Here is a 21,897-nt window from a genome sequence, read left to right on the forward strand (position 1 = left end):
CTAGGGGACAGGGGCAGGATCTTGGCAAGCTGATGGCCTCACTGGCGCCTTCCAGCCTGCCAGGCTGTGGGTCCAGGAAGCCACCTGCGGAGCCTGGCCCAGGTGGGGCTGAGCGGAAGAACCTGGCTGTGACCTCTGTCCCCATCACCTGACCTTCCCCCCCACCCCCCGGGTGGGGGTCGGCTTTCCAAGCAGCATCCGAAAGGATATTTCTGGCGTGTTTCTCCTTCACTGCCACTTCCTGCGTATTAATGGCCTTATTGATGCTGACGGTCTGGAAAACAAGAGGGGGAGGGGCAGCAGGAAGGGATGAATGAGCATCTGAGTGGTGGAGACCCTCCAAGACACCCTGCCCCCTCCCCTCCTCCGTGAGCCTCAGGCTTGGCGACTGGCCCCTCGCCCAACACACACACACAGTCCTCCAACTGGAGGTGGCCTCTCCGCCGGTGCCCAGCTGGGGGCAGAGGTGGGCAGCGCTCCCGGGGCCAGCTGGCCCAGGCTGCCTGGCAGTGGCTGTGCCCAGCTGCCGCGCCCGCCTGCCACTCATGGGCTTGGCACAACAACACGGCAATTAAAGCCCACACAAAGGGATGCTTTTCATCCCCAGGGAGACATGATCCCTCCGGGAGCGGGAGGAAGAGGCGCTGGGATCAGGGAGCCACTGTGGCCGGAGAGTGTCCCTTGGAACCAGCCCAGGGCCCTTCTGCCACCACTGGCGCTGGCAGTGGCCGCCCTGTAGCCCTCATTTCCTACTGTGGGGTGTTTTTCCATTCCCAGGCAAGTGCCCCATGACTTCCTTAATTACACCCAAGGATGTGAAAAATATTCACACCTAGCCAGTCCTTTTAAAAATCACAACTCTCTTCAGTACGGATACACACACACACACAGAGAGAAGGGGTTAATCCTGTCACTGCTCAATGGGGTTGGCAGGTGTACATTCTTCTACATCTTGTTTTTTTCTGACTTGAAAATACCTCACAGAATATTCTCCAAGCAGACTGTAAAACTCTAGTTCATTCTTTAAAAAGCATGCTATTTGACGATGTGGGTGGGCGTGACTGATACAAGCATTCCTGTATTTATAGGGCATTGATTCATTTCCAGGGTTTTTTTTTTTTTTTTAATTTTAACCACTGTAACTATTTTTGTAAACCCTGTTATAAAAGACTTATTATTTGAAAGGCAGATTTACAGAGAGAGGGAGAGAGTCAGAAAGAGATCTTCCACCCACTGGTTCACTCCCTAAACTGGAAACCAGGAATCTGGCACTCCATCTGAGTCTCCCATGTGGGTGACAGGGGCCCAAACACTAGGCTATTCTCTGCTGCTTTCCCAGGGAGCTGGACTGGAAGTGGAGCAGCTGGGACTGGAGTCAGTGCTCATATGGGATGCCAGCATGGCAGGCAGTGGCTTCCCCCACTGCGCCACAATGACAACGCCAGCCACTACGTGTGCCCTTGCTAGTGGACGCTTTAACTTTCCAAGGGACAGATTCCTGGGAGTGAAATGACTGGGGAGACGTTTGTGTTTTTCTTTTCTTTTGCTTTTTTAACCATTCCTTATGGAAAAAGCTAGACCAATATGCAGGTCATTTGGATAGTCGCGACAGTCCCCAGCATCAACTGTGTGAACTTGGCCAGGCTCATTTTCCATGGATGAGGGGTCGGCCAAGATTTTCTTCGAAGACCCAGATGGTAAATATGAGAGGTCTTCAAAAAGTTCATGGAAAAATGCATTCTATGGGTGCTGTGGCTCATTTGGTTAATCTTCTGCCTGTGGCACTGGCATCCCATATGGGCACCAGGTTCTAGTCCTGGCTGTTCCTCTTCCAGTCCAGCTGTCTGCTGTGGCCCGGGAGTGCAGTGGAGGATGGCCCAAGTGCTTGGGTGCCTACACCCGCATGGGAGACCAGGAGGAAGCATCTGGCTCCTGACCGGTGGTGCAGTTCTAGCCGTGGCGGTCATTTGGGGGGTGAACCAATGGAAAGAAGACCTTTCTTTCTGTCTCTCCCTCTCACTGTCTGTACCTCTACCTGTCAAATAAATTTAAATAAAAAAATGCATTCTATGAGAAACTATGTGAGTTTCAAGATTTGTGGCACCAAAATAAACTTACCAAATAATTCCATTTTTCCATGGAGTTTTTGAAGTCCTACATATTTTAGACACTGCAGGCCACATAGTCTCCATGGAAACTATTCAACTCTGCCACAGAATACTAAACAGATACTTAAATAAATGAGAGTGGCTACATTTCTGTAACATTTTACTTCTAAATCCACTTGGTGGGGCCAGAGCTGTGGTGCACTGGGTTAAATGCCCAGTCTGCAGTGCCCACATCCCATGTGGACGCCAGTTCAAGTCCTGGCTGTTCCACTTCCTATCCAGCTTTCTGCTATGGCCTAGGAAAGCAGTGGAGGATGGCCCAAGTGCTCGGCCCCCTGCACCCACATGGGAGACCCAGAGAAGCTCCTGGCTCCTGGCTTCAGATCAGCCTAGCCCTGGCCATTGCGGCCATTTGAGGAGTGAACCAGCGGAAGGAAGACTTCTCTTTCTCTCTGCCTCTGCCTCTCTGTAACTCTGCCTTTCAAATAAAAATAAACCTTAAAAAAAAAAAAAAAAAACCAACAAACCACCATGTGGTGGCTTCGTTTCATCCTGCAGCTGTAATTGGCTGACCCCTGCTCCCCGCTCCACAGCAAAAGCTACTGTCTCCTATTCCTTGGATTTTTATTTTTTAAATTAAAAATTTATTTGAAAGGCAGAGAGAGAGAGAGAGAGAGAGAAATCGATCTTCCATCCACTGGTTTGCTTCCCAACTGTGCACAACAGCCAGGGCATGGCTAAGCCGTGGCCAGGAGCCCAGAGCTTCAATCCGGGTCTCCCATGTGGGTGGTGGGGACCCGAGGACTTGGGCCATCCCTGCTGTTTCCCTGGATGTGCGTTAGCACGAAGCATAACTGGACCTCAGACCCAGGCACTCTGATATGGGATGCAGGTGCCCCAAGTGGCATCTTAACCATTGTGACAAATGCCCGCTCTCTAGATTCTTCTTCTTCCTTTTTTTTTTTTTTTTGACAGGAAGAGTTAGAGAAGAGAGAAAGGTCTTCCTTCTATTGGTTCACCCCCCAAATGGCCGCCATGGCCAGCACTCTGTGCCAATCCGAAGGCAGGAGCCGGGTGCTTCCTCCTGGTCTCCCATGGGGTGCAGGGCCCAAGCACTTGGGCTATCCTCCACTGCACTCCCTGGCCACAGCAGAGAGCTGGTCTGGAAGAGGGGCAACCGGTACAGAATCTGGCGCCCCGACCGGGACTAGAACCCAGTGTGCCGGCGCCGCAAGGCAGAGGATTAGCCTAGTGAGCTGCAGCATTGGCTTGGATTATTCTTTTTTTTTTTTTTTTAATTTTTTTTTTTTTTATTTTTTGACAGGCAGAGTGGACAGTGAGAGAGAGAGACAGAGAGAAAGGTCTTCCTTTGCCGTTGGTTCACCCTCCAATGGCCGCCGCGGCCGGCGCGCTGCGGCCAGCGCACCGCACTGATCCGATGGCAGGAGCCAGGAGCCAGGTGCTTTTCCTGGTCTCCCATGGGGTGCAGGGCCCAAGCACCTGGGCCATCCTCCACTGCACTCCCTGGCCACAGCAGAGAGCTGGCCTGGAAGAGGGGCAACCGGAACAGAATCCAGCACCCCGACAGGGACTAGAACCTGGTGTGCCGGCGCCGCTAGGCGGAGGATTAGCCTAGTGAGCCGCGGCGCCGGCCTGGATTATTCTTAATACTAGATGTCATATAATTTATCAGCGAGTCACCACTGCAGCCGGGTGACAGTGAGAGACTAAACACTCAGGTAAGATCCGGTGGCTTCCAGGTCCCTTTCATATTTTTAGACGTTGGAGGGTCTGGGCTATCATTGCAAGAAGTGAGGGTCTGAAGGGGGCTGGGGAGCCACAGGAGAGGGGCCTGTCACCAACACCCACGCATCCTCCGGAATGCAGAGTTCCTCCTCCAAGGTCCTGGGAAGGAAAGTGCGGGGCGAAGTCTACGCAGGTGTCCCCCCCCCCCCCCCATTTCAGCCCAGGACACATGGCAGGAGCCTAGGCGAGCACGGGGTTCTGGAAAGAAGTCTCTTCCTAAGCCCACGGCTACAAGGCATCTGCCAGCCCTGCCTGCCCCTGGCCAGGGCCGCCCCAGAGCCTCCTCCCGCAGCCCCCGCAGGCAGGCCCCCAGGAGCCCTGGGTTACTGCAGCCAGGGTGCCCACTGTTCTCCAAGTCAGCGGCCATGCCCAAGAGGCAGAGTCCATGCCAGCGTCCAGTTCCCGTGGCAAGGCCTCCCGGGGCTTGGAAGCACAGAGGTAGGGCTGAGCTCTTGAGGCTCTGGGCTCTTCTTGAGAGCAGGCTCTGGGCCCTCGGGGCATCAGACACCAAGAGGTTTCCAGGACACAAGTTCCCTGCCAGGGCCCCTGTCCTGCTGCCTGGGGGGTGCCACCTGTCCAGCATCATCCTCCGTCATACACATCTCCCCGCCCTCCTGCACTCTGAGCCCCACCCTAACAGCCCAGACCGAACTTGACCTTGTTTTAGACTTGCCAAGCTACTGGGGCCAACTACATTTTTTTTTTTTTTAAAGGAATTCCAATTCCTCCTAACGTGTTTGGCATTTCATACATGGGCACTTCCAAATGTTTGTGGAAACACAGAATAAAAAGGTCATTTTCTACTAAGTGCAAAAAATAAACCAAGAAAAAAAACTTGCAAAATTCATGCATAGTTTTTTCTATAACACACATTCTCTAGGAACTTTCTGAAAACCCCCTTGTAGAGGTCAAAATACTTGCACCGGGTTTCAAAATACATTTGCACCAAAGTAAGTTTATCTTTTAATTCCACTGTCCGGAACCTTCCGAAGCACTGGTGTATACTGCCTTCTCTCTCCAGCAAGATCCAAATCCCAAGGGCAGGGACCTGGCTTCCTCCTTCCCCGTGGGCTGGTGGTATCTAATTAATCCCTCCCCCAGCCCAGCTCCCTGGGACAAGCAACAGGTGCAAGAGTTGCGGCCACTTGAGACAGTCTGCTCCCTCTCCCTCCCTGCACCCGGCCTGGACGGGGTCTGAGCCGGCCCTGGCCCTGGCCCTGGCCCACCCGCAGGCTGGTGTGGGGGCTGGGGTGTCCTAGGACAGAGGGTGGGAAGTGGGGGCTGAGGGTCTCACCTCTGGAGGGGGGCCCACGTTAGAGGACATCCTCTAAGGACAGGCTGTTCTCCTGATGCCCCTGCAGTCACACGGGCCCTAGGACCAGCAGCGCCGGCCCTGAAAGGGGGCCATTGTGCAGCACTTCCTGCCCCAGCTGGCCCTGGTGTCCCGCAGCGGCAGTTCCGGAGAGCCGATTAGCGGCAGGCGCCACAGGAAGGGCGGCTTTCTCCCAGCCTCTTCCTCCCTCCCCGGCCCTCCCCGCCGCCAATGGGAATCCTGCAGGCCTGCGGGGCCAGCTGGGCACCGTCTGGTCACGCACACAGCTCCTGGCAGGGACCCAGCTCTTGGGCTGCCCAAGGCCAGGCTGGCCGCTGAGGGTTTCCGGGGCAGGGGTGGTCAGCATGGCTATGCCTGGGGCGGGGGCGGCAAGACCTGAATGAAGCCAGGGACGGGAGGAGAAAGACCTGAGCGTAGGCAGGGCAGAGGGGGAGAGGAGGAGCAAGCACGCCAGGAGGGAGGGGGAGAACAGCAGACAGCATGAGGGCTGCTGTGTCTGGAACGCAGCTTATCCCCTCTGGGGCTCATGCTGACATCTGCTGGTACTGACGGATGGGGCCCTACAAGGTTATAGGGGTCACGGAAAGGGCCTGACACTTCTGGGGAGTGGGTTTGCTCTAGGGACAGCAGTTGTTATAAAGGAGGCTGCCTTCGCTGTTTTCTCTCTTCCTGGGCACCTGCTTGCCTGTCCACTCTCCGCCAACAGTGGAAGCAGCAAGAAGCCCTCACCAGAAGGCAAGCATGTGCTCTTGAACTTCCAGCCCCAGCAGGCAGTAGCGTCCAGTGTCCAGGAACCACGCTCACTCCCCTCGGAGCTGGAGAAGCTTCTTCCCCGAGTGCTTAGGCCTGGGCCACAAGGAAGAGCAGCCTCCTCTGGGAACCTCGGTCCCATCTGGGGGTATCGAGGCTGGGGCGGGGGGTGAGACACCTGTGGCAGAAGCCTGCTGTGACAGGTCCCGTCTTCCATTCAGCCAGGACCTTGAGCCTGAGCTGGGATGACACAGTATTCAGGACCAAGCTGAGATCAGATGAATCTGGGAGAAGGAAGCCGCGGAACACGCGGCACCGCCCTCAGCTCTCAGTGCCACTGCTCTGGTCTTGGCTCTGACACTTGAGACTTGGGTGTCCCACGGCCAGGTCTCAATTCCTCTCTTGATCAGAAATGCAGGGAACAGAGCAGCCGTTGATGTTGGCGCAAGGTGAGTGGTCGCAGCCGTTACCAGACGCTTGCTTGGGCCTCTGCCTCCTACCAGGCATTGCGCCGGGCCCTGGAAGACAGATCTGACTCCCTACTTTCCAAGTCAAGTTGCCCAAAGTAGCACAGACAGCAAGAAACGGGGCCAGAATTCCCATGCCTGCCCCTCCCCACCCCGTGCTGCCTCCTGCAACTTCGACAGAGCCCCACCTGCCCCATCTTCTACCTGTCTGCCTCATCATCTTCCCCATGACAGCTGGCTCCTTTAGTTTCTTTGGTGGTTCATCCCAAGGTCTCTATCCACCCGCATTTACTCCTTCAAGATCAGCTAGGCCCATCACTTTGAACTTGAACTTCCGCCGGCACACCTACTTCCCCAACTATTCCTTCTTCCACTCTAATCTCACCACACTGACCACCAGCTGTTTTGCCCCAAACACCTGCAAGTCACCCAGGATGGCTGCTTTGCCTTGTGTTGCCACCAAATCCATCAGCAGTGCTGTCTGCTCCACCTCCCACATCTTGCTGCTTCTCTCCATCTCCTTTGCTTCCATCCAAGCCCAAACCACTCTGACATCCCCACTGGGCCACCCAATGGATCCTTAGAAACCCAGTGGATCCTGGGGCTGGCGCTATGGAACAGCGGGTAAAGCCACCACCTGCAGTGCCAGCATCCCATATGGGTGCCGGTTCAAGTCTCGGCTGCTCCATTTCCGATCCAGCTCTCTGCTATGGCCTCGGAAAGCAGTGGAAGACAGCCCAAGTCCTTGGGCACCTGCACCCATGTAGGAGACCTGGAAGAAACTCCTGGCTCCTGGCTTCAGATCCGCACAGCTCCAGCCCTTACGGCCATCTGGAGAGTGAACCAGTGGATGGAAGACTTCTCTCTCCATCTCTCTCTCTCTCTGCCTCTCTGTAATTTTGACTTTCAAGTAAGTAAATAAAATTAAAAAAAAAAAAAAAAAGAAAGAAACCCAGTGGATCCTTAGGGATCACGACTTCCTGCCCAGGGTGCCCCACCACACATGGGAGGACTCTGCCCTCGGAGTGCCAGTTCCCATCACATACCATCTCCTCCGGCCCCAGGCCACAGGGGCTGCCTTTTTGTTCCCCATGTCCGGATGACTCGGATCACCGGAATGCTCTTCCTCCCAGAAGGCTGGGTTTCTCAGGCTCCTTCAAGGCTATCTCTGTCACTAGCAGCGTCCCCAACATGACTCACAGCCATCACCCCAGTTGTTTCCGGGACCAGCTCTGATCCCCACGCGAAGTCCTCTTGTTGCTGCTGTTGGTCTCACCTCGCTGCAGCATGAGCTCCAGGTGGGGCAGGGTGGATGAGGGGGGGCCTTGCTCCCCGCCCTTCCCTGGGGGGAGGGGAGAGCTCTCGCTGCAGTTCCTGCCTCTCTGTCCCCTCACTGGCTGGACACTGCACTTCTTTCTCCCCCTTCAATTAAAGATCTTTGCTCATATTTAAGAGCAAGCTGCCCTAACGAACGATATCCAACACTTATTCCTTAAACACACCTTTTATACACAATAAGGCTCCATTGCAGCTAAATACCTTGACTCATTCACATTTTTTTTTAAATTTATTTTTGAAAGTCAGAATTACAGAGATGGTGAGACAGAAAGGGATACAGAGATAAAAGAGAGGTCTTCTAGCCGGCGCCGTGGCTCAATAGGCTAATCCTCCACCTTGCGGCGCCGGCACACCGGGTTCTAGTCCCGGTTGGGGCGCCGGATTCTGTCCCGGTTGCCCCTCTTCCAGGCCAGCTCTCTGCTATGGCCAGGGAGTGCAGTGGAGGATGGCCCAGGTGCTTGGGCCCTGCACCCCATGGGAGACCAGGAAAAGCACCTGGCTCCTGGCTCCTGCCAGGATCAGCGCGGTGCGCCGGCTGCAGCGGCGGCCATTGGAGGGTGAACCAACGGCAAAAGGAAGACCTTTCTCTCTCTGTCTCTCTCTCTCACTGTCCACTCTGCCTGTCAAAAAAAAAAAAAAAAAAAAAAAAAAAAAAAAAAAAAAAAAAGAGAGAGAGGTCTTCTGTCTACTGGTTCACTCCCCAGATAGCTACAATGGCCAAGGCTGGGCCAGGCCAAAGCCAGAAGCCAGGAGCCAGGAGATTCATCCAGGTCTCCCACATGGGTGGCACGTGCCTAAGCACTTGGGCCATCCTCCACTACTCTCCCAGGCCATTAGCAGGTAGCTGGATCAGAAGTGGAGCAGCTGGGACTTGAACCAGTGCTCATATGGGATGCTGGCATCACAGGTGACAGCTTTACCCACTGAGCCATAACACCAGCTGCCATTTATGTGTTTTTATGAAAAGTATTTGCTATGGACTGAATTGTGTCCCTCTAGAATCCACATTTTTTCTAAAGATTTATTTTACTTATTTGAAAGGCAGAGAGAGAGAGAGAGGGAGAGAGAGAGATCGTCCATCTACAGGCTCACTCCTCAAATGATCACAAGGGCTGGGGTTGGGCCAGGCTGAAGCCAGGAGCCTGGAATGGCATCTGGGCCTCCCACATGGTTGACAGGGGTCCAGGTACGTGGATCATCCACCACTGCTTTCCCAGGCACATTGGCAGGGAGCTGGATGGGAAGCAGAGCAGCCGGGACTAGAATCGGCACACTGATACCGGATGCAGGTGTCGCAAGCGGTGGCTTAGCCTACTGTGTTATAACACTGGTCCCAGAATCTGAATGCTGCGGTTCTCACCCAAGAAGGTATAATCTGGAGCTGGCACCTTAGAGAGGTGGTCAAATTTAAGCGAGGTCACAGGGGCAGGACCCCATGATGGGAATCCCCCACGACGTGAGGACACGGTGAAGTGGTGGTTTTCTGTAAGCCAGGACAGGGATCCTCCCTGGGAACCACAGGGGCTGTCACCGTGACAGTGGCTTCCCAGGGATGAGGATGAGAAGCCAATATCTGTTGTTGAAACCACCCAGCCTGTCTTTTCCCCTTGGTTTTTGTGGGTCTGACCTGCTTCTGAAATTAGGGTCCCTTCTGCCTCTCCCCCCCTCCACTCTAAAGCCCCCCCCCCCCCAGGCTGGCTTTTGGACATGTGGTGAATAACGGACCTAAGTCAGGCAGATTTCAAGAGGTTTAGCAAAAAAGAAAGGCATTTTGGCTGGTGCCGCGGCTCAACAGGCTAATCCTTCGCCTAGCGGCGCCAGCACACCAGGTTCTAGTCCTGGTTGGGGCGCCGGATTCTGTCCCGGTTGCTCCTCTTCCAGGCCATCTCTCTGCTGTGGCCCAGGAGTGCAGTGGAGGATGGCCCAAGTGGTTGGGCCCTGCACCCCATGGGAGACCAGGAGAAGCACCTGGCTCCTGCCATTGGATCAGCGCGGTGCGCCGGCTGCAGTGCGGCAGCCGCGCCGGCTGCAGTGCGGCAGCCGCGGCGGCCATTGGAGGGTGAACCAACGGCAAAGGAAGACCTTTCTCTCTGTCTCTCTCTCTCACTGTCCACTCTGCCTGTCAAAAATAAGAAATAAAAAAAAATAAAAAAAAAAAAGGCCGGCGCCGCGGCTCACTAGGCTAATCCTCCGCCTAGCGGCGCCGGCACACCGGGTTCTAGTCCCGGTCGGGGCGCCGGATTCTGTCCCGGTTGCCCCTCTTCCAGGCCAGCCCTCTGCTGTGGCCAGGGAAGTGCAGTGGAGGATGGCCCAGGTGCTTGGGCCCTGCACCCCATGGGAGACCAGGAAAAGCACCTGGCTCCTGGCTCCTGCCATCGGATCAGCGCGGTGCGCCGGTCGCAGCGCACCGGCCGCGGCGGCCATTGGAGGGTGAACCAACGGCAAAAGGAAGACCTTTCTCTCTGTCTCTCTCTCTCACTGTCCACTCTGCCTGTCAAAAAAAAAAAAAAAAAAAAAAAAGAAAGGCATTTCCTGGTCCTCTGGGAAAGAAGTTGGACTAAGATAGTTCAGAAGCCCGGGGCTGGCCTTGTGGCGCAGCGGGTTAGGCCTCTGTCTACAGCACCAGCATCTTGTAAGGGCGCCAGTTTGAGTCCTGGCTGTTCCTCTTCTGATCCAGCTCCTTGCTGGTGCACCTGGGAAAGCAGTAGAAGTGTTTGGGCCCCTGTACCCACATGGGAGGCCCAGAAGAGGCTCCTGGCTCCTGGCTTCAGCCTGGTTCAGCCCAGGCTGCTGCGGCCATCTGGGGAGTGAACCAGTGGAAGAATGACTTCTCTTTCTGTGTCGCTCCTCTTCTCTCTCTAATTCTGCCTTTCAAATAAATAGTCTTTATTTTTTAAAGAAAGTCCAGAAGGTTTACATATATATGGTAGACATTGTGGTTAAACCGCTATTTGGAACACCCAGGTCCTGTATGGCAGTACCAATCTGAGTCTTGGCTATTCCATGCTTCCAATCCAGCTCCCCACTAATGTGCCTGGGAAGGCAGCAGGTTGATGGCTCAAGCACTTGGAGACCACATGGGAGACCCGGATGGAGTTCCTGGCTTCTGGCTTCAGCCTGGCCCAGCCCTGGCCATCGCAGGCATTTGGGAAGGAAACCAGCAGATGAAAGATCTCTCTCTCTGTGTATCACTTTGTTTTTCAAATAAACAATAATCTTTGTTTAAAAAACGATGTAGCTTCTGCAGTTGCCTGTGTTTCAGAAGCAGGGCTTCCAGTGCCGGGGAAGCATCCGAGAGGGCTGAGGGATGGCGGTGGAGAACACGAGCGAAAGCGCCCAGCGTCTGTCCAGGGGTGAGTGGATAGGAGAGAGGTGGTGTGGGTGGCACATCCACGCTGCAGGATATCACCAGCCTTCAAAAGGAAGGGAAAACTGAGCCGTGCAGGAGCACGCAGGCACCTTAAGGATGAGATGGAAGTGAGATACACCACCACTAAAGCACAGAGCTCACATGGTTCCACTTCTACGGGTGCCTGGAGGAGTCAAGGCACGGGGGCAGAAAGTAGAAGGGAAGGTGCCAGAGTTAAGATGGAAAAGGACGTCCCAGAGATGAAGGCCGGTGTCGGGTAGAGCAGGGTGAGTGCTAAGCGTCGCTGAACTCACGCTCAGAGTGGCTGACGGGGTGAACACTCTGGCATCAATCAAAAGAGACACACGGGGTGGGGATCCTGCCCAGTGGTTCAGACACTGCGTCCCACATCAGAGTGCCTGGGTTTGAGTTTCATCTTGGGCTCCTGGCTCCAGCTTCCTGCTAATGTACACCCTGGGAGGCGGCAGGTAATGGCTCAAGTGCTTGGGTTCCTGCAGCCCATGTGGAAGGCCCGGATGGAGTTCCTGGCTACAGGATTCAGCCTGGCCACAGTCCTGGCTGTGGGCATTTGGGGAGTGAAGCAGAGGATGGGAGCTCTCCGTCTGTCCCTGCCTCTTGAATAAATAAACACATAATAAACACACCAAGGTTTGATGAACCCCAGTCATTTGTTTTATGAAAGGAACCAGGCACAGGACACGGTTCCATTCACATGCAACAGCCAGAACAGGCAAGCCCAGGGACAGAGAGTGGGTTCTCAGTGGAAGGGGGATGGGGAGTGACTGCTCTGTGGGTACAGGGCTTCCTTTTGGGGCAACAAACATGTTCTGAAATTCAGCATCTGTGATGGCTGCATGACACTGTAGATGCAGTAAATACCACTGAATTCCACACCTGAGGTCAGTTAAGACCGTGGATTTTACGCTAGGGGCATTTTATCACAATTTTTTGAAGAGGATGGAAACCACAGAGGGACTGTGATATTATTGAGTGCCTACCACACGCAGGGCAGGGGCTGCTGTACAAGCGGTGAGACCGGGAGATGCACAACCCCACAGCTATGCTACCGGAGATGGCTGCCTGTAGGGTAGGGAGCAGGTGAAAGAGATGGGCCTTGCCCTCAGAGGGTGACCTGCTGAGGAGCACATAAAGTACCCCCCCCCGCCCCCTCTGTCTCCTCTGACCATGTGATTTCCAAAAGACTTCAGGAAGAAAAGCAGCCAGGATGGGATTCAAGGTTCTAATGCCGAGGAGTCTATGAACAGCACAGGAAAATGAAGCGCCAGAAAGCTAAACCCCACATATGGGGAAGCTTCTAGAAAGTGTGCAGGTTATCCCAAGAGAGAACTCTTCTGGCATGAACAGCAACAACAAGAAAGGGGTGAGTGGAGCCGGTGCTATGCAGCAAGTTGAGCCGTCACTTGTATACCACAGCGGAGCGCCCATCTGAGTCTTGCCTGCTCTGCCTCCCATCCAGCTCCCTGTTAATACGTCTGGGAAGGCAGCGGAAGATGGCCCAAGTCCCTGAGCTCCTGCCACTCACGTGGGAGATGCGGATGAAGCTCCTGGTTGCTGGCTTGGCCTGGCCCAGCCCTGGCTCTTGCAGCCATTTGGGGAGTGAACCAGCAGATGGAAGGTCTCTTTCTCTCTGTCTCTTCCTCTCACTCTCCCTTTCAAATAAATACATCTTAAAAACAAGGAAAGAAAGGGATGGGCATGGTGCTTTCAGCCGATGTCTTTTCTTTCCAGAAAGATCTTTTGACTGAAAAAGGCAGAGAGCACTGGAAGAGAAAAACCCAAGGCCAGGGTGAGTTAGGAGGGTGCAGGAGCCACCCGGGGGGTAAGTGAGCTCCAGGCTGATGGGTGAGGAGTGGACAGGGAGTCAACGACCACCGGGGATCATGGCAGTACTGTGGCAAGAGGCGGTGTGACCCAAAGGCCGGACGTGGGGGAGGACAGCTGGGATTTGCTGGAGAGACGGGTCCAACTCCACACGTCACCCACGACAGAGTCCAGGGAGAAAAGCAGGTGCCAGTCCCCAGGAGCCAAGGTGTTCCCGTCTCATAAGTCACGTGAGACGGAGGTTTCCTTGTTAGATTCTCCAGGGCAATGTTACAGGAAAAAAAAAAAAAATGGAACAGACATGGGGTGTGTCTGAACTTCCATCATCAAGACATCAAAGACATTGGAGGAGGAGGAGAAGGAAGGGGAAGAGGAAGGGTGAGGAAGAGGAGGGGTGAGGAAGAGGAGGGGTGAGGAAGGCTGGAGGAGGAGAAGCTGGGCAGTGGTGCTGGCAGTGCAGGAGCAGCAAGATGCTGCAAAACCAGAAACATTTACTTTGTGGCTCTTGGTGAAGAACAGCCTGCCAGCCCCTGGGCCAGACAGGGAGGCCGAGGGTGGACGGCAGCATCGGGCTTTCAGGAGCTCATCACTATGCCCCCAGCACCTTGGGGGCCGGCGCCCAGGCCTGTGCCCGCCTCCCTAGGCTCCCCAGGGCGGGCAGACGCAAGGCACAATGACTGAGTTCACCAATGCTGGCGGCAGCAAACACAGCTTCAGGACACTGACGGAGCCCAGGCAAAGTGGCAGCCAGCATACTCTCCCCGGGGCCTCGCATCTGCCCACGTCTCGGGGAAAAAGGGCTGAGTGTGCCCTTCCCGGTCAGTCTGCAGCGTGAGCAGGATGACGGGGCCATGGGAAGACTCAGTCAGGGAAGCCAGTTACATCCCCAGCGACGTCAACGTGTTAGGGAGCTGAGCCTCGCACCAGGAGTGAGCGCCAGGCCCTCCTACCCTGGACCCGCGAGGCAGAGCAGAGAGGACAGAGGGAGAATGTTTCTGCTCCGGGGAATGCGGACTAAGTTTACACGTGCACAGGGAATCGACCGGGAAGGTAGACCACTGCAGGTCAGACTGGAGACCAGAACCCAGGGTTCCAAATACCTTTGCTCCCTGCACTGGTGATGGGGCACCCTCGAGTGAGAAGTACAAGATGCCAGATTGTCGCTGTGGCGTAGCGGGTAAAGCGGCCACCTGTAGTGCTGGCATCCCACACGGGCACCAATTCGAGTCAGCTGTTCCACTTCTGATCTAGCTCCCTGCTGAAGCACCTGGGAAAGCAGTGGAAGATGGCCCAACTGCCTGGGCCCCTGCATCCACATGGGAGGCCACGATGAAGCTCCTGGCTCCTGGCTTCGGATGGGCCCAGCTCCGGCCATTGCAGCCGTCTGGGGAGTGAACCAGCAGATAGATCTCTCTCTGTGTGTCTTCCCCTCCCCAATCTCTCTTTTTTATTTGACAGGTAGAGTTATAGACAGTGAGAGGGAGAGACAGAGAGAAAGGTCTTCCCTCCGTTGGTTTACTCCCCAAATGGCCGCCACGGCTGGTGTTGCGCCGATCTGAAGCCAGGAGCCAGGTGCTTCCTCCTGGTCTCCCATGCGGGTGCAGGGCCCAAGCACTTGGGCCATCCTCCACTGCCCTCCCAGGCCACAGCAGAGAGCTAGACTGGAAGAGGAGCAACCAGGACTAGAACTTGGTGCCCATGTGGGATGCCGGCGCTGCAGGCGGAGGATTAACCAAGTGAGCCACGGCGCCGGCCATCCCTCTTTCTTTGTAACTCTTTCAAATAGATCTTTAAAAAAAAAAAAGAAGAAGAAGATGCCAAGCCCTGTCTACATCAGCTCCCAAAACTGGAAACAGCTCTACTTCCCTCCAAGCAGTGAGCAAATCCACAGAGCGCAGCATAGCCACACCAGCAATAAATGGGAAGAGAGGAACAATCCACGTAATAACACACATGAGCCTCTCTATTTATAAACCACCCAGCGCAGATATTCTGTTGTAGAGACAGAAAATGGACTAAGATAGCGTTTGAGAGCTTAAAGGTTTTTTTTTTTTTAAAGGCTGATTCTGGCTGCTGTATTGAGACAGACAGCAGGAGGAAGTAGGGAGACCTGTTAGTAACCTGGACCAGACGTGCAAGAGGCCAGGACCAGGGTAGTGCGGAAGGAGTGAGGCTGAGACACAAGGCCAGATAGATCCTTAAGGAAGCACTGAGGGGACCAGCTGGGGTCTGGGTGGGAGGGGGCTTAGAGAGAAAAAGACAAGAGACAAGAATGAATCAGGAAATCAAGGCTGGGCCAGAATTGTGGCCCCGCGAGTTGAGCCTCTGCTTGTAATGTCAGTGTCCCCTACCTGGTTCGAGTCCTGGCTGCTTTGCTTCCAATCCAGCTGCCTGCTCACGCATCGGGGAGGCAGCAGATCATGGCCCAGGTTCTGGGGCCGCTGCCACCCACTGAGACCCGGCCGGAGTTCTTGGCTCCTCGCTTTGGCTAGGCCCAGCTCTGGCTGTTGTGGGCATGTAGTGAGTGAACCAGAGGATGGAAGATCTCCCCCTCTCTCTGTCGCTCAGCTCCCACTCTCTCTCTACCACCCCCCATTCTGTTCTCCCTAAGATAAAAAGTCTTCTGTAGCTAGCTGCGTCCTCTCCTTCTACAAACCCGAAAATCCTAACATAACGGAGCCGCATCTCGCACTGCTACTCTGTCTCACATCTAAATGCTCTCTCGCACGAAGACAAAATCTCTGCTCCAGCCATCTCCAGTGACATTTTTGGCAGAGGTAGCAAAGAAAAACTCCAGAACAGTGGAAAGTCCTGAGCAACTCTGCTCCAAAGCATGCTCCACGCCCCGCCTTCTTCTATCTTTCCCCTGCCTTGTCTGGTGGCAGCCAAAATCTCTTCGCTGATAACTGAAATGGGTTCGTTCTCTCCTGTAATGTACCCGTTATACATGTGTGCATATTGTATGTCTACAAGGAAAATTTATTAAGAACTCTGCTTTAATTGGCTTATATTTGTGTTAGAAATTCAAGAAATGTTTCCAACTATGTGTACTCTTAAAATTTATGGAAGGCGGAGGTCGGTGCTGTGGCATAGCAGGTAAGCTGCCACCTGCAGTGCCGGCCGGCATCCCATATGGGTGCTGGTTCGAGTCCTGGCTGCTCTACTTCCTATCCAGTTCTCTGCACTGGCCTGGGAAAGCACTGGAAGATGGTCCAACTCCTTGGGCCCCTGTACCCGTGTGGGAGACCCAGAAGAAGCTCCCGGCTCCTGGCTTTGCATTGGCACAGCTACGGCCGTTGTGGTCTTCTGGGGAGTGAACCAGCAGATGGAAGACCTCTCTCTCTCTGTCTCTCTGTAACTCTGCCTTTCAAATAAGTAAATAAATAAGTCTTAAAAAAATTATGGAAGGCATTAGACTGTTCGGTGAATGTTTTCGTAAGTTATCTGACAGTTAAAACTGTTTGCTAATTTTTCACCTGATAATAAATTATTGGTATTGAGCAATCCGGGAAGCCTGACTTGTTCCCTCATTTCTCTACTCTCTGCAAGATGGGAAAAGTGATTCTATCCCGAAGGACTCGCCATCAGGATGTTACAGTCTCATCCTCAGATCTTATATAAGACTGTGTGGGTGACGTGGTCTTAATGCTTGATCTTACCTAGAAGGACACAGCTTTCCTCATGGGCTTCACCTTATCTCACAGGAAGAATATTGTCATAACATGCCTGTGACCAGATTTCCAGTTCAGGCCACCAAGGGTCAGGGACAGGACTGAGCGCCCCACTGGCTGATGTTCCTAGAGGCTGCCTCCGTGGTCTACTGTAACAGACCAGGAGGAGGAGGAGCGAGCCGAGCAGTAGGCGCAGCGTCAGGACAGGTGGCAGGGCAGTCAACGGCTGCTTTACACGGCCATCTGCCATCAAGGGGACCCGACAGGCCCGTCCACCCCCAAATGGCATTGGGCAAGCAGCTGTTGTGACGGCAGCTGGCTCTGAAGGGCCCTGTCAGCCCTGCCAGGAGCCAGGCCACTGGAATCGGAGCTGCTCTAGGGGTCGAAGGACTCCTGGGCCAGAATCGCAGACCCTGTTAGCCCTAAGCTGAAAGCCCTTCACTCTGCCCAGCTTCAATGTAACCACCACCACCAGGGGGATGGTCAACGGTCAAGAACACTGCAGGGGCCAGTGCTATGGCACAGCAGGTAAAGTTGCCACCTGTAGTGCTGGCATCCCACATGGGTGCAGGTTTGAGTCCTGGCTGCTCCACTTCCAATCCAGCTCTCTGCTATGGCCTGGGAAAACAGCAGAAGATGGCCCAAGTCCTTGGGCCCCTGCACCTGTGTGGGAGACCCGGAAGAAGCTCCTGGCTCCTGGCTTCAGATTTGCTCAGTTCTGGCCACTGCGGTCATCTGGGGAGTGAACCAGCGGATGGAAGACCTCTCTCTCTCTTTCTCTGCCTCTCCTTCTCTCTGTGTATAATTCTTTCAAATAAATAAATATTAAAAAAAAAAAAAAAAAGAACATTGCAGGCAGAGCTGTGAATTCCCTTTTAGAGGTGCCACCTATTGGACACTCACCTGTTCGGGTCAGCTCTCTTCCCCAGCCAGCTAGGTGATGGAAGTCAACAGGGTGTCTTCCCTAAGGAGGCTCACCCCGCCCTTATGATGTCTCTTCCATGTGAAGAGACAGGTTTGGATCTCACATACACCTGGCCAGGCCTTAATGCCCACCTGATGGTTATCCAGCCCCTTTGCCTCTCAATGGGAACACTCCCTCCTGGTCTGGACAGCACCTTTCTTAGACCTTCTCATGATGACTCACTCTGTCCTTAGTTTTGGACCCTGTGTATTCAATCTGCTTATTAGATTTGTTTCCTCAAGACTTGAAGCACTGGAATTCTAGATGGCCATGCACGTGAAACCTCAAACGGAGACAGTTTCTGCAAGCTGGCACTGCAGCCCTCCCGAGAGGCCACCCCCTGCTGGAACCCTGTCTTGACCACGGGTCCCTACTTCACCCCTACTCAGCTTGAAAAAGTCAGAGCAGTCCTCAGCCTAACCCCTGGCAGCAGCCAGGGTTCCCATTAGCAGAGGGAGGAAGTGAGGGAGCCTGGGACCGGAAGCAGACCAGACTAGCTCCACCCCACAGCTCCTTGCCAGCACGCACACACTAAGCCAAACGGGAGCGTTCTTTCTCTGTAGCACCCAGGCATGCACCTGTCTTCCCACTCACTGGACAGGGTCTTGAACTCTTTTTTTTTTTTTTTTTTTTTTTTTTTGACAGGCAGAGTGGACAGTGAGAGAGAGAGACAGAGAGAAAGGTCTTCCTTTGCCGTTGGTTCACCCTCCAATGGCCGCCACGGCCGGCGCGCTGCGGCCGGCGCACCACGCTGATCCGATGGCAGGAGCCAGGAGCCAGGTGCTTTTCCTGGTCTCCCATGGGGTGCAGGGCCCAAGCACCTGGGCCATCCTCCACTGCACTCCCGGGCCACAGCAGAGGGCTGGCCTGGAAGAGGGGCAACCGGGACAGAATCCGGCGCCCCGACCGGGACTAGAACCCGGTGTGCCGGCGCCGCTAGGCGGAGGATTAGCCTAGTGAGCCGCGGCGCCGGCCTTGAACTCTTGTTTTCCTATTTCCCCGTCCTCATTTCGTCCATCTTTTTCACCGTGGGCAGTGTCTCTAATATCTCCTTGTATCCTCAGAACCCAGGGCTCCTATTCCTACCACGAATAATTAACATGTTTCAAAAGTCCTCCCAGGAGCCTATGACTGCTACATCGCAAGCCATCAGGCAGCAACAACTGCTCTTCTTCAAGCAGTCCTATCCCAAGAAGAGATCAACCCGTCCATGCCAGGAATTAGCAGGAAGTAGCCAGAAAGAAACCGGCGTCCCATCTCCTTATCTGCACTCGGAGTCAGGATTGATGGATTCCATTTCAGGTTCTTGTTAGCCCCGCCTTCTTTCAAAAGACCGGGTCAGCCTCACGCCCTATTCTCCACCTGATCCCGGGTTTGAAAGCCAGTGGGTCAAACTTGAAGAACTTGAATGCAGAAGCTCAACTCCACCTACTGCCTCCCACCCCGACTCCTAGCCCACCAAAGATAGAAAAAGTCCCAGCCTGCTGGGACCCAGGCCCTCTGCCACGTGTGTGGTCTGGGTGCGTACTGGCAGTGGGTCGACCTCAGCGAGTTTATTTTCTTTGAATAAACTTGGTCCGGCTGTGAGTTCACATTCTGTCTCCTCTCTAATCTGCGCCTCTTTTCCTTTCAAGTGCCGAGCCAGGCGGAAGCCAGGAGCCAGGAATTCACTCTGGGTCTTCCATGTGGTGGTAGGGATCTGACTACTTGAGCCATCGCCCCTTCCTCCCAGGGTACGCGTCCGCAGGGAGCTGGAATCGGAAGCGGAGCCAGGACGCAAACCAGGCGCTAGGATACGGGAGGGGGCGTCCCAAGAGGCAGCTTAACAGCTGTACCAAGTGCCTGCTCCCCCAACTGCGTAATACCCGTCTCTCTTCTGCTCTTCCTTCCTCTTCAGCCTTCGGTGAGGGTCAAAATGAGTGTGCCTGGGGAGGGGACTCTCCCCTCCCCACCCCGTGATTCCTGCTGCCATGGCGTGGAGCCTCTGGGTCGCCGCCCATCACCAGGCCCCCATCACCCGGCCATCCTTTAAGCTCCTTAACCTTCCTTGTACTTCAGCCATCTCAGCCACCGTGCGAGGTAGACGACTACAGAAAGGGGACCCCCCCCATCCTTGCTGCCCGCTACTCCCATCTTCCCTGGAGCAACAGGGGTCTTCCTGCCACCCCTGTGGCCTCGTGCATCTGCAGTGCCACCTCTGCTGCCGAGTCCCCTCCCACCAGGTCACCCCACCACAACTGGAGGCAACAGTCACCCTCTCACTGGCACTTCTGTCTTCACCCTTAACACCCATGTCACCTGCTGACTTGTGCAGCCTGGTTTTCTCATGCAGATCTTTTCCCGGGAGCCAGCTGCCCCTCTCCCCAGGAGAGAACCATGGCAACCACAGGGTGCCCCCTCTGGCCTCCGGAAGGCCCCAGAATGTAGGGCACAGGGCAGGACACTCGGACACTAGGTCTTAGGGAAAAGGAAGGGCACGGCCATCCCCTACCCCCACCCCAGGGAAGTCTGGCTTCCGCTCCCCTAGTGGCCTGAACTGTAAGGGCAAGTTCACTGGGATCACACCGGAGGGCTTGGCCCCATGTCCAGAAGGGTGGGCCCTGGGTAAGCCCATCAGACCCTTCACTGAGGCAGGCTGGGGTGCCCCTGTGTCAGTGCCCCTAGCAAGGCTTCCAGAAAAAGCCTGGCTGGACAGCTGGTCTGCAAATGTTGAAAATCCTGGGTTGTGTTCTCTCTTAAACCACCAGCATTGCCCAATTTCCTCTCCTGCCCCCTACCGTGGCCACGCCCTCCCCAGCTGTCACTGTGGGATCAGTCTCCCCGCCTTCTGTTTCCGTGCCTGCAGCGACTCTGCTCCCTCAAGCTCAAGACACAGGGGCAGCTGCTGCTTGATGGACAGGAACCACCCGACCCAGCTGGGTCTCACACAGCCGAGTCATCAGGGTGGCCGGCAGGAGGCACCTGTCACATTGCAAAATGGCAAGCTCGCTGCTTCTCTTCCCAACATGCTTCACTTCCCTATCTCTTGTTCTGTTTCCTTGGCAAATACTCCCATCTCATGCCAGGATGAGAGCCAGACTCCTGCCTCCAGTCCCCAAAGAAAGCAGTAACAGTGTCTTCATGCGTTGTCCCAGCTCAGAGAACCAGTGGTCCCTGAGCTTCTGAAATCTAAACTTCACAACACAGCTTCAGCACCCCACCCCCACCCCGCTCCCGGAGCCTCTGGCTTCAGACAGCACTCTGCACACATTTACATACGGGGTTCCTGAAAGGCAGCTGACAAGCAGATCCAAAGTTCATGAAAAACTAAGCATGGCGGTTCGAGTCCTGGCTGCTCCACTTCTGATCCAGCTCCCTGCTAATGGCACCTGGAAGAGCAGCGGAGGATGGCCCAAGAGGTAGGGCCCCTGCACCCATGTGGGAGACCCGGATGAAGCTTCTGGATTTAGCCTGGCCCAGCCCTGGCTGTTATGGCCATCTGGGGAATGAACCAGCAGATGGAAGATTCTCTCTCTCTCCCTCCCTCCCTCTTTCTGTTAACTCTGCCTTTCAAGTAAATAAACCTCAAAATAAAGTGAGCCTGCTACAGAGTTACTGACTTTCAGTCCCACCTGGGGTTGCCTTAGCAGGACCAGACCAAATGATCTCAAGGGCCTTACGCATGGGCCGGATGTCCCCAACCCCTGGCTAAGGAAACAGCTCTGCTGGAGGCAAAGCAGGAAGGAGCTGGGGGTAAGAGCGAGGCCAAGACAGCCAGAGCCCAGAGGCAGTGCCAGCCTGGAAAACCGAGCACCCCTCAACTCGGATCAGCACAGTGGGACGTAAGTAAATGTAACCTTTTTTTCTCCCTGTGGAAAATCACGGATTGACACTAAGGACAACTTTGGAGATTATTATTATGCATTTTAACAAAAGACACTGGCTGATTCCTTTAAATAGCCATCTCCGCTGGTACGTTTAAAATGGGATTCAATTTACAGAAGTGTGGTTTATACCGAACCACATCTGTTACGTAAAGCTCAGAAAAATAGCTCTCTCACCATGCAGCGGCTAACGACAGGGCTGGCCCGGGGCAAATGGGCACCTGGTTTCTTCCACAGGACACCGGGCTGTGCTCTGCCGCCCACTTCCATGCTTGGCTCCGTCTACGGTTAAGTTCCTTCTGTTCTTCCCTGGACTTGGGGTAGAGCTGAGGGCAGCAAGAACTTCCCAGCATCCCTGCTGTTCAGGGCGGCAGAGGAACAGGGC

At 54.7% G+C, this 21,897-nt stretch overlaps 1 protein-coding gene across 4 annotated transcripts in view; it reads right to left on the minus strand.

Moving 5' to 3' along the window:
• HIP1 (huntingtin interacting protein 1) overlaps window positions 1-21,897 on the minus strand; it is a 139,577-nt gene that overhangs the window by 44,322 nt on the left and 73,358 nt on the right. For 3 of the 4 annotated variants that reach the window (XM_051835462.2, XM_051835461.2, XM_051835460.2), the window contains exon 2: window positions 211-274. In XM_051835462.2, the coding sequence (XP_051691422.2) occupies window positions 211-274 (64 nt within the window). Of the gene's footprint in view, window positions 1-210; window positions 275-5,208; window positions 5,379-21,897 lie in introns of those variants that run through there. The other variant, XM_008249099.4, reaches the window with a different exon arrangement.

This window comes from Oryctolagus cuniculus, chromosome 19 (assembly GCF_964237555.1).
Source record: "Oryctolagus cuniculus chromosome 19, mOryCun1.1, whole genome shotgun sequence".
In the NCBI taxonomy this organism is placed as follows: domain Eukaryota; kingdom Metazoa; phylum Chordata; class Mammalia; order Lagomorpha; family Leporidae; genus Oryctolagus; species Oryctolagus cuniculus.